Consider the following 13,138-nt stretch of genomic DNA (forward strand, 5'->3'; position numbering starts at 1 on the left):
CCCAGATACTGGGCTGGTAATCACTTAGAAGAGGAAGAGCACTTTGATAAGCCCTTCACCTCGGCTTATCAAAGCCTTCCACAAGCCAGGAAACAATCTCTTCCCGCTGCGACACCTGCTGGCAACTTCCTCCTGAACTTTACAGCTCTCCAAATGGGAAAACATGTCTCTGGTTGGGAGTCATGCAATCAGTGATAATTTTATTACGGTGGCCTGAACTAAGAGCACTGGTGTCTGGAAAATGTCTGTGTTCACACCTGGGCTTTCTGACTGGTGTTTGATGGCCCAGTCTTATAATCCTAGCATTTAGTAGACAAGGCAAGCCTGGGCTACTGAACTATTGGGTTTTGACAGTTCAAGAAGCAATTCATGTGTCAGTAAGAAACACTGCAAAAACTGGACCTTTTCCCAGAGTTTTATGGCTTGTTTAATTAGGATGAGAAATACAATTTTGTTGTTGTTGTTTTCCTGTAAGACAGTTTGAGGTGGAGCTCACTGAGAATTCTCACTGAGCTGTGGCAAGGGCACTTGAGGGAGCCTGTTTAATAAGGGTCCCCAGCCTGAAGAAGCCTGGTCCTTGAGTACTAGGGCAGCAAACGTCTCAGCCTGCAAAAAAGGCCAGCAACACCAGCAAGAGCAGGCTGGTGTTTGGCTTACATGTGTCCCAGGTGAACCCAGTAATAATAGATGATGGCAAATACTTCTGATGAATGATGACAATTTTGCTACCTTTCAAATTGCCCTTTGATGAAGACTAAGACCACAACTCACTCATTTTTCCAATGTGAAAAGATAATCCCAGTCAACCATCCAAAGGGCCACAACTTGTCTGTTTTTTCCTTCAGACTGAATGAAAAGTGTATGATAAAATCTTTTTATATATATAAAAAGTTCATAAGCAGGCAAATAACATATAGGTGATTATTTCTAGCTTATGCGTTTGAAATATTTAAAATATGTAAATATGCCTCATACATTGTATAAACATCCATGATAATTAAATATATCTATGTGTATATGGAGCTACATAGATATAGATAATTTAACTGAACTTCAGCAAATTAGACAAACGAGTTAGTAATTTATATGTTGAAGTAAATAACAAGACAATATTCTCTGAGAGGACTAAAACAGGCAAACCAACCAAAAAACAGAATGATTTACATTTCTTATTGCCTAAAGACAATTAGTTCATTCTTTTAACGTAAGAGTTTTGGCTGGCAAAATAATATAAGAACGAACAAATCTAGGAAAAATTGGTTTAGAATGTAAAGGTTCAACTCCTGGAATGACACAAAATATGTTGACATTTTGGTGAAGGGTACAGAAAAAGAGAAGATAGCTGTTAAAAGCAAATATCATCCCCTAGTAAACTTCCTGAGATAGTGGAACTATCATGCTAAATTATGCACTTTAATTTCAACATGTGTTTGAACTGACATACTTGAGATGGAGCTTTACATTCCATGTCATGTGCACTTTACTACAGGCATAGTATCTATTAATTAATGAATTGACAGAAATTGTTTTCAGTAGTTAGGTAATAGATTCTTGACACACTTCGGGAGCTTGCAGGGCCGTCTTCTGAGAAAGACGATCTCTGAAACCCAATCTATACAGTAATGGCCAAGATAGCAGTCAACTATCATTATAGAAAAAACCAAGAAATAGCCCAGCACTGTATTTCTTCCACACAAATAAGTTGGATAATGACAACTAGCAATGTACTACTAAATTATCTTAAATTATATTTTTCCATTTGTAAAATAGAGTCACACAAGTTCATAGCAACTTAAAGCCGCAACATTGCCTCTTGGCTATTGGAACATTTTGCTATTTAATAATATGTTCTATAAATACATAAAAAGTAATATTAATAATTAAAATCTCAAACACAGAAACATCATTTAACACTAGATGTTAATTATCTAATTATAAAGTCAATGAATTGTATTGGCCATGCCAATGATGAATGCTATGGTTTACTTCCTTCAGATCCTATTAAAGTAAAGCAGCTCACCAAACACACACGCACACACACACACACACACACACACACAAAAGGTGTATCTGCAAAGAAAAATACTGTGTTAATATATGACTATGTGAGGAAATAAGAGATGAAAAACATTTTAATTATTGTAAGTTTTGAGGCAAGTACTGAAGAACACATCAAAGCTTTACAAATATTTATTTTGCAAATGATGCATTTACAGATGACAAGGTGTAGCAGGAAGAAATCATTGGATGTCTCGTCTCTAGATTTAGCTAGGGTTTTCTTGCGTAATTGTGAGACTTTAGGTGCTGTAGTGTAGTCATTCTTTTTTCCTATTTGGTAGGTGACTTGCAAGGTGGCTAACTGCCTATTCGTTGTTGGCTTGGTAAGGGTTTCCAGATTTTGGCTAACACTATGAACTAATACTATGAACATTCATGTACAATTTCTAGTAATGGTATATTGTTTTTATGCTACGGAAAATTTGAACAAAAAGAACCCCAAGTTTCGTTAATACAGAAATATGATTTTCATCTTTAAAACTGGGGAATGCAGCTTGATGCCAATGTCTGATGCCTGTAATCCTAGCTACTCAGGATCTGAGGATCTGAGGATCACAGTTTGAAGCTAGCCGCAGCAGAAAAGTCTGAGAGATTCTTATCTCCAATAAACTACTCAAAAAAAAAAAAGCTACTCTCCAATAAACTACTCAGAAGTGGCTCTGTGACTCAAGTGGCAACAGGCTAGCCTTGAACACAAAGAGGCTCAGAGACTTTACCACCTAGGCCCTGAGTTCAAGTCTCAGGAAAGCGGGGGGGGGGGGGGGGGGGGGAAGAAAAGAAGAAAAAAAGGAGAATACCTTTTCTGGGGAATTGGAGAGTTCTTGTAAAGAATGTGTATGATACAGAAAATATTCTTTTTCATGTCAATGAGAAAACAGGTTGGTAGAATAATTTTAATTTCTTGTCAATGAGAAAACAGGTTGGTAGAATATTTTACTGAAATTGAAGATGATGTTTATCTTGTTCTAGATATTCTCCATTTGATATAATATTGGTAAATTGCCTTAGACTCTACTTCTCATGAGCAGAAAGAGGGTAATAATATACACCTTACTCCGTATTTCATACGTCAATACATAACATAGGACTACCATGAGCATTAAGTCATTTAATACATGCAAAACATTACTGGTACCAAATCTCATGTATTATTATTTTTCTACTACTATTTCTATTATTAATCCTACTACTAATCTATACTTCAGAAACCTTTAGTCAAAATGAAAGGAATACTTTCATAAAAATATTTACTACAATGGTATTTTATAATAAAAATTGGAAGCAGTCTACATGTTGAAAAATAAGGGATTGCTAAAGAAATTTTGGTCCTTCCGTGGGAAGCAACAGATAAAGAAGAAGGATGGATGGCAGTTTTGGACAAAACAAGGCCTGATTCAAAGAAGACCTAAGTCCTTAAGGACTGTGGACATCCATCCACTCCCTAACTTGGCCATGCTTTCATTTTGTCAATTACAAAATTAATGACAATGAAACTCATGTTACATGAGTTACTGTGAAGAGCCCATGAGATATGATGTGTAAGTTGTTTAACAGGGAACCAGGGTATAGCAATACTCCATAATTCTTAGTCACCCTTTATAAGAAAAGGGGTAGATTTGCATGTACTGAAATAGAATTCTTATTGTACATAGGTTTATTTTTTTTCTTTAAAGTACACAAGAGCACTAAATGACCCAATGGTATATTTGAAAACATGCATCAAGCTATGAAATTATAAATTCTCCATTCCTTGGGTTATATGAAGTTCCACAGCTGACATTCTGGTTATCTATATGTAAGCTTAGAAGAATTAGGAATAAACATCAAACTATATGTCATCTGTTACTTCATCCTCTAATTACAAAAGAGGATAACTTAAATATATTTCACATTTCTACTTCACCTTTTTATTTTTTATTAAAAATGAAAATGTATTGCGTAAAACTGATCAGTAAAGTAAAAATAAAAGTCCAAAAACTACCATTTTGTCTTTAACTTTTTAATGAGTGTGTTATTCTAGGAAATATTTGCTATCCATTTATATCTATAGATTTTAACATAAGTTAAATATTTCATTAGAAAGACTACTGTGGCCAACAACATAATGTGGTTGAAATTGTAAAATACTACTGTATACTGAAATGAGATAAAAATGAAGAATAAAGATAGGAATATTAATGTTAACAAACATGCTTGGTTTTCTGTGCCTGTAACTTTCTTTAGGAACAACTTTCATACACAGCCTACCCAAGTATTTTTATGAAATAAGCATAAAGCTGTATTCAGATCTTTTTGAAAGCTAGTTTTTCATTTAGTGTAGAAAACTTCAAACAGAACACCTGTGCATGTGAAAATAAATGAAGACAGGCTAGTTCTCCGTAAAGGTAGTAGTCTGTCTTTAACACTAAGTACGATACAACAAATAACCAATAAATGTAGTAACTGGGGGAAATTTGGCCGGAATCGTTCCTTTTACAAGACGCAACCAAACTTCCTGTCCATAATTTAATTCTAATAATGCATCCCCAGTCAAAACTCTATCACAGTGTATCTCACTGTTAATATTTTTAGATTCAAATGTGAGCTTGTCTACTCCATCAACTACTAAAAATCCAGAGATATGAGCACTAGATGACTCAACCGTATATTTGAAAACATACACTCCAAGAAAAGGAATCGTAAATTTCCCAGTTCTTGGGTTATAGGAAGCTCCATAGTTGACATCCAGTTCATTAAACAGGATAGGGCCAGGTGTGGTTATTTCATACGTAAGAGATGCAAAAAATGCCACCATTGGTGCATATCTATAAGATCCTTTGGAGAAATCTGTTAAAGGAAAAACAATTGAGTTAATTTTCATGTCTTGAATCTGGTTTTGTTTTTCTTCCCATTGTTATCCTTCTTTCTCAGTTGCAGCAATGTTTGGTAAAAGCTAAAATGTCCTCTGAAACTGTGTGTGTCTAGATGCCTACCTCCCTGCCTGCCATCTTGGCTGAAATTTGCTAAACCACTGAAGTCTCTTGAAGTCTTGTTTCTCCCTTTCCATCAGGATAGAATGAAATAAGGCTTGATAAATCCCTCCCAGAATATCTCAGAGATGCATTTGCATGTTGTTTTGGTCTTTCTAGAAATGAAGGAATGTAAAGCCCTGAATGGTTATTACAATGTACCAACTTGTTTTATAACCCCTTGAAGGAATGGAAGCTACAATTAATGCCAATACATTTAAAAACTGAGGTTTTAAAACAGACTGAAATACTTTTCTCCTCACTATGCAGCAAATTGAGGTTAAGTCTGATTTGAACTATGGTTTGGGCTGTCATCAAAGATGATATGTGTTTCAAATGCCGTGCTTATTTTCTCATATAAAATTCAGAAAGACCGCATTCATAAAGCACACGCAAAGCAATTTAAAACAATGACCATGACATAAGGCAGAGAGAGAAAAGGTATCTTGTCTTCGCAATGTATCTGAGCATCTTCTAAGGACTTTGTTTGACTAAAATAACATCATCAAGCATTTTTAAAATTTTTCACTTACATGCCATATCTTGCCAGTCTCTATTTTCTTTGCATAAAATGTGAGGATTGATGGGACTTTTGATAAATTTTCACTGCTCTAGGCACATGAAAATATTGTCAACAAGTACCCACAATGATAAATTTCCTTGACCAAAAAGTATTTCCACTTGTAAATCAGGTTTGTTCTTCAACACCTTTCAGAATTTAAAATGAGTTCATTATCATGTGGGTTCAGATTAAAGAGGCTTAAGTGTTCATACACAAGGATTTTCAAAACAATGTTCTGTAGAGGCTACTGAGCAAACCCAAGCATCGTCATCTTTTACCTGGGGCTAGCGCGTTTTTGTCCTCCAGCTTGACTGTGCAGTTGTCTCCTGTGAACGGATGTCGGCAGGCACAGGTGAAGCTCAACACCCCACTTATGCAGGTGCCCCCATTGAGGCACGGGAACCTGCTACAGCCCGAAGATTCTTGTGCTACTGCAAGAGAATCACAAGAAAGAGGCTAAACTGACCCATAATCCTGATCATCCCAAACCATTGTTTGCAGCAGAATAGGTAAGACACTGACTGTGAAGTAAGAACAATGGATCCCTAAAATGGATGGAAGTCAAGATACCATGCTGAGTGAAGTCATCAAACCTAGAAAGACGAAGACATGTTTTCCAACCCTCAAGTAAGCATACACAATGTCACATACATATATAGACCAGCACCTTGCCTAAAGTATAATTCGTGAAGGGGTGGAACACCATGTGTAAATCTTTGGAATAGTTAACAGAGGTTAACAGAATGAGTACCTGGAAGCTGAGTCATTACCTGAATGAGAAGGGGCTAGTGGGAAAGGGACAATGAATAGAAAAGGGAACAGAAGAGAGTCATGATACTCGATGTACCTATGTGTAAAAAGGAAGCGGGAGATTATGTGATTGATGCGAGATGAGGTTGGTGAGAAAAGAGGGGAAAAGATGGAGACAGGGGTTCTAATTAAGATGCACCATATGCATAAATGAACATGTTAAATTGTAATTCCTTTATACGGCCATTTGTAGATTTAAAATATAAATTTCTTTTTTTTTTTTAAAAAAAAAAGGAGAATGAATCCATAGGTTCAAGTTACCTGCTGAGGGATATATTCATGGGACTTCTTATAAATATCTTAGATCTGAACATTGCTCCTGTGAGCAATCTCAATTCTGTAAGATAACTCTGTGGTGATGCACAGCATTTATGTATATGAATATGTTAGATTTTGGTCAACTGTAGAATGGAATGTAATTGTCCAAAGGCAGGAACATGTAATTTTGAACTGATATATGATCATCAGAGGTGATGAAAAAAGTCCTTTCAACCTCTATCTAGTGTTAATGTCCATAAAATATAAAAACACAAACTCCATGTGGACTGAAAATAGTCTTTGTATTACAATGAAGTAAAAGAGAAAACCTTTGTAAAACTTTAAATTTTTAGAAAATTTTGCAAAGCAAATCAAAATTAGATTCTGTGAGAGAAAAACAAATTCACATTTGATCAACCAAAAATCAAACCTTATTTGAAATGAAAGCAGCCGAATCAAAAGTTCAGTAACAAATGAAGAGACACCAGTTTTAATGGACATATCCAAACAAAAAATATCTTTAAGCTCTGATAAATCTGTAAAGGAAAATGGTCCTGTATGATAGTACATATCTATAATCCCAGCAACACTGGAGTTGGAGCTAAGATTTTAAGTCTGACTCAGCTCTGCAAAGGTAGTGTAACCCTATATGAATTCTAAATAAACTAAAAGTATGAAGACCCTGAGTTCAAATCCCAGTAGCACAAAAAACAAAAAAAGTATAAATAGGCCCTTCACTGAATAAAAAACAGAATAGCTCACTGAAGATCTTTTTAAACATATTCATTTTTGTTACTAAGTAAGAAAATTGTAGACAAGAGCCTTTCTTGCTATTCAAATATCTCTGGTGATCAAAATTTTGCATTTTGATCATGTAGGCCACTCAGTACTGGGGATATTATGTCAACCTCCTGTTTTGGGAAGCAGTTGCAGGTAACATTTTATACCATCTGCTAATGTAACCTAAATACTAGGTGCTCATTTTCTAGTTTTGAGTTTATATCCTACTTTGTTTTAACAGTCATCTACATGTTGATGTTGAAGGACTCCAAAAGTCCACCTTAATGGCATTCAATTTAAATCAAAGTAATTAAGACATATATCTATATTGTTGACACTAATTAAATGTATCCCAATTAAAACATATCTATGCATAGTATTGATAATAATTAAATGCATCTCATTGTAGCAGAGTTGCCATGTCTGTCTATAGAAATCCTTCATCACTTTTATTTTCTGTGAAATCCTTTAGCCGTCTCTTCCAGCTCTGATAGCACGACCAAGTTTACATTGCACGTTTTCATCCAAGTCATTTATTTCTACAAATACTTCTTAGGTAGCTGTCAAGTACAGATCCTTAAACTGGACAAGAAAGCTTGGTTGGTATCAATTTGACAACTGAAGTTGTTACAATTTGTTATACAGTTATCAGTCTGCTTTTATATATGTCCTGACTCACTTTTTTATTTTATTATTTACATACATTAAAATCAATCAGGTGATCTTATCAATATCTGCTCATAACAGTGCTCAATACATTATTTGTTCCTAAATTAATAACAGATATCAAACTCCAATAAAACATTACCACTTGGCATCCTCCCTCATCTGGGAGGCTAGAGTTAATTACTTTAATTCCTTTGGTTATTGCCAGATGCTCCAAATAAGTTCTGTCACTGAGCTGATAAGTCACAAGATTGCACTAGTGTGTGTGTCTTCCCAACATTCTATAGAGTGTGGGCTTTGTTGAAACTCATACTCTACATTTATTTCTTATACTTTGCATTACTACTGACTGGCACAGTATGTGGTATAAAGAAAGTGCTAATGTGTTTCTGAGAGCCGATAAACAGTGAATAGATAAGCACATTCTTATTCAATTGGACCCTTCTTTGGAGTCTCTCAAACTTTATACAGAATATGAAGCTACACAGTCCGCATATGTTTCTAAAGGCATGGGATTATTTGAAGCAAACCTGTCACACTCTCTTCCCTACCTTGGATTTCGATAACCCCTTAAATCCATAACAGTCCATTAATTTTCTTTGACAGAGATCTGTGCAATTAGTTGGACAGTTCTACCAACTCAATGTTCTACTATCTTGTGCAAGTAGCATGACTAATCTTTTGATATTAATTTCCCTGCCCTGAGCATGACTAAAATTCCTTTTTCCATTGTCATGGAATATTTCATAAATCTCAATTAGTTCTGGCTTTTGCTTTCTGGATCCTAATATGTATGCCGGTTACACATTTCTCTTAATCCTACTATCAAATGCCATCAGTGTTCTGTTAAATTTGAACTGGTGAGAGCTCCTTATGTTTTCAAAAGCACCCTGCCTTTGCTAACATTTGCCTTTATTATACTAAGAGCTCCATGGGGGTGTGGCTGCGTTGAATTCAGACTTTCCACTCCATCATTTCCAGAACTTTCTCAGGAATAATTTCACAAATAAATGAACCAACACTCTGTGGTGGTTTTCTACTTTGTTCTTAGTTTAATTCATTTTTTATATAATGTAACATAAGATGTGTGTAATTTTTACTTTCACAATAGGCGACTCTGCTAGGCAATATTTTAACAATATCATCTTGCTGGTATTTTAATTTTTATTATTTCCTTCATTGAAAGATACCATTGCAATGTTATTTGGAGAAAGCAATCAATATGTACTAAGTATCTAAAAATAGAAGAGAAATACCATTGCAAAAGGTAGATAACTCTGAACCTTGCCTATGGTATAATGGATTTCTAATAGATTAGGAAAGGGATTTGTCTTTTTGGTTCTGGGTGAGTTTTCAATACACAGAAGAAAATTTTAATTGAGTTCCTGTGTAATACACTCCTGTAACATTTGCACTCTTCTTTCTATTTTACCTTGATTCCTATGTGCTCCAAAATACTTGCCTTCTCATGTTTATGGATATAGTCTCAGCTTTCAATGCTTTTTCCGCCTCCCTATTTATCACAATTATTTCTATCAACTAAGGTCTAACCTTCCATTCCTCTCAAAATATTTCATCGTCTGCTTCCAAGCCACTCCCAGACATGTCAATATTTATGTTTATATAAAATATTCAAGTTTTACATTTTAATTTCTCATATTTGGCCCACTGGCATCTAAATGGATGTCTGGAAATATTGTTTCTGATCATCTTTATTGCTTTTCTTTAAAAGGAATGTTTTTTTTTTTCTATTTGTTCTTTTCCTGTCACATCTGTCATTCTTGTTAATATTTCCCAGGACCTTTTCTTCTCAACCCTTCAAATGCCACGTTGAAGCACATTTAATCACTTCAGCAATCTTTACCACACATATTAGCCCTCTCCCAGAAGGCAGACTCTGACCTTTGCCATGAGATTATTATTTAGCTATCTTAAGCCATGGACTGGAAAATTAAAAATTTTTTATTTGATACTATCAACAGTTTTTGCCTTCTCTTTCCTGCAGAGTCATAATCCTCACTCAAAGGGAGAATGAAAAGCACTGTCAGGAAAATGCAATGAAGTATCACTCAAAACATTTATGCACTAAGAAAACGCAAAATAGTCGCAATGAGATGCAACTACACATTGATTCAAATGGTAAGATAAGAGCTATTGACAATAAACACTTCAACAAATTCTGCTTCAATTTTCATGGGAATGCCAAGTTGTTGGCTCTTCCTTGTAAAGTCTGAGCTAGATTTACCTTATAAGCAAGTTATGTTACTCCTATTTATGAAGTCAAGAGAAATAAAAAGACATGCTCTTACAAATTCCTATATGTAAATGCTTATGCCAGCTTTATCCATAATCACACCAAACTAGAAACAACCAAAATATCCTCCAGTTAGTAAACAGATAAGCAAACTGTGGTATATGGATACAATGGGCCATTAATCAGTACTAAAAAGAAATATATTCAGCAATGTGGATATAATTAACAACCAAGAGGAAAACATTTATTCGATGGGTTTAGAGTACTTAATCATCAAATTTTGTTTCAAGTCATTGACATTGACATTAAATCTTGGCTGAAAGAACTTATTGAGGGAAAACCTTGGAGGCAGTTCCTGTGTAAAGGAATTTGCTATTTTATCTGACTTCATGTTTAATGGCAGCCCAAAGGGAAGACAAGTTGGTTCAAAAAAATATCCATCTACTGTGTAGGCTTCTGCCTATTCACTTCAGATACCCTGGCAATTCTCATTGTAGGAAAGGTGAAGAAAAGGGTTGTCAATCTTGTCTGCCTACTCTCTTCATCTGTCATCATCCGTCTATATGAAGAGAATCATCCAAAAAGATAAGAGAGTCTTTTCTTCTCCCAGGAAACCATGAAAAAAAAAAGTGCTCATTTCATATTCTCTTCAACACAAATATGTCTTATTGACACAAATTGGGGAAGCCATTCCTGGTGGACAGGCCTCTCATCCACCCCAACACGAAGAATATCCTTAACATCATGCTCAGAAAAGCCAACAGAGCAGGCCAAGGACCGTTGTTGTTTAGAAAGGCCAGCTTGCAAGGTTTTGCCCTTGGCTGGCTTATCAGAACTTGACTTCCCTCCACGCCTGACTTTAAAAGCCATTCATTGGGCCCAGGCCCTATGCAAAAAATAGGATCCACACTGAATATCAGAGGTTTGGAAGATTTTTGTATCATACTAAGCAGGGTACCTGAATGGCCAGGTGGAAATGGCCAATGGGCTTCTCTCATAAGAAATAATTCACTCGTGTGTGTGTGTGTGTGTGTGTGTGTGTGTGTGTGTGTGTGTGTGTGTGTGTGTGTGGTGTATTGTAACTGAATAAAAGCAAACAGTAATGCTAATGTTGGTGAGGGCACATGAAGACCAAGGATAATATCTATTGTAGTATGGAACAGGACCTCATCTTTCCTTTTTCTAAACTTGCCATTATAAGAACATCTTGTACTAAGAGGATGCATTTCTCTAGGAAATACACCTGTCTAAAGAGTCCAATCTATATTGTTTTGGGAATAAGGATAAATCCAACTAGGTCAGATTAATTTGTGAAAATCATACAAAAAGGATGTGTAATAGTCAAGAGAATGTATCCTTGTATTAGCCTTTACTTTTAGTATGACTAAAACATTCATAGTTTAAATATGAGTCATTTTCTGTTAGGAGAATAAGCACCATTTCCTAATTAGAAAGTAATAAAAGTTTTAAAATCATATAAATGGGCACCTAAGTTACAAGTATACTCATATGCAAAAAACACAGTGACAGCAAGTTCTCTTTTCAGTATGAAAACGTTATTTACTATTGCTCATTCAACAAACATTTGAAGAACACTACTTTTTCATGCAGAGACACTATGAAGTTTGTATGTGCCACACTCAATTCCTCCTATTTTTTTGGTTAATAATAATAGCTATAATCTGACTATAATTATGAGAGTCATATGATAATCAATTGTCTTCTGGTTGTCATGAATTTGGGGAACAATGTGGTTCTGCTATGTCTCCAATAAAGGTCAACGGATATAGCCAAATTTAGCCAGTGTATCAGTGTATCTCACCTCTGGTATAAACAGCATCAAAGGACATACCTTATTTTCCTTAACCGTGGGTCATGAACTCAGGGTCTGGGTGCTATCCCTCAGTTCTTTTGCTCAAGGGAAGCTTTCTACCACTTTGAGCCACAGCTGTACTTCTGGATTTTCTAGTGGCTAATTAGAGATAAAAGTCTCATGGGCTTCCCTGCCAGGACTAGTGCCGAACCACAATCCTCAGCTTCTTGAGTAGCTAGGATTACAGGTGTGAGTTACCCACTGGCACCCAGCAGAAGATATTTTTAATCATTTTATTCTTACAGAAGAAATAAGGCTTGGCTGACTGGTTTCATTACTTTGCACAGACCGTACTTACTCAGCTGTCTAGAGAATGTGACGTGACTTAGATGACAGCCCATAGAAGCAGGGCCAGTTCAAAGGTACACAAACCTACATGCCTGCCTGTCAGCTGCTGGTCCAGTACAAAGCAAATTTTAACCTTGCACATAGAAGTAGGCCAATACATCTTTATTGTCCTGACATCATTACTCATCTCTTTTTTGAGATAAACAAGAGAAACTTTAATTCATAATTAATTTTGACCTACAAGTCTATAAAAATTCTACTCAAGCCAGGCACCAATGGCTCACACCTGTAATCCAAGCTACTCAGAAAGGTGAAATCTGAGGATTGAGGTTCAAAGCCAGCCTAGACAGGAAAGTCTGTAATACTCTTATCTCCAACTAACCACCAGAAGACCAGAAGTGGCACTGTGGCTCAAGTGGTAGAGTGCTTGCCTTAAGCTGAAGAGCTCAGGGACAACACCCAGGCCCAGAGTTCAAGCCCCATGACCAATCAAAAAAAAAATCTACTCAAGAGTGAATAACAGAAAAAGAAGCATTTTTTTTTCATGGCTTCATTGAAAAATGAGAAACAAAACTGATTTT

The 13,138-nt window shown here is 35.7% G+C and overlaps 1 protein-coding gene across 1 annotated transcript in view; it reads right to left on the reverse strand.

Annotated features, from left to right (window-relative positions):
• Positions 1–2,779: 2,779 nt before the first annotated feature.
• Positions 2,780–13,138, reverse strand: part of Mmrn1 (multimerin 1) — a 43,172-nt gene continuing 32,813 nt past the window's right edge. The window contains exons 8-9 of the mRNA XM_042701873.1: positions 5,907–6,059; positions 2,780–4,884 (exon numbers count right to left, since the gene is read on the reverse strand). Of these exons, the coding sequence (XP_042557807.1) occupies positions 4,463–4,884; positions 5,907–6,059 (575 nt within the window). The 3' untranslated portion in view covers positions 2,780–4,462. The remainder of the gene's footprint in view (positions 4,885–5,906; positions 6,060–13,138) is intronic.

The sequence above is a fragment of the Dipodomys spectabilis genome, unplaced genomic scaffold, assembly GCF_019054845.1.
Source record: "Dipodomys spectabilis isolate Male_0828 unplaced genomic scaffold, ASM1905484v1 ptg000297l, whole genome shotgun sequence".
NCBI classification, from domain to species: Eukaryota; Metazoa; Chordata; class Mammalia; order Rodentia; family Heteromyidae; genus Dipodomys; species Dipodomys spectabilis.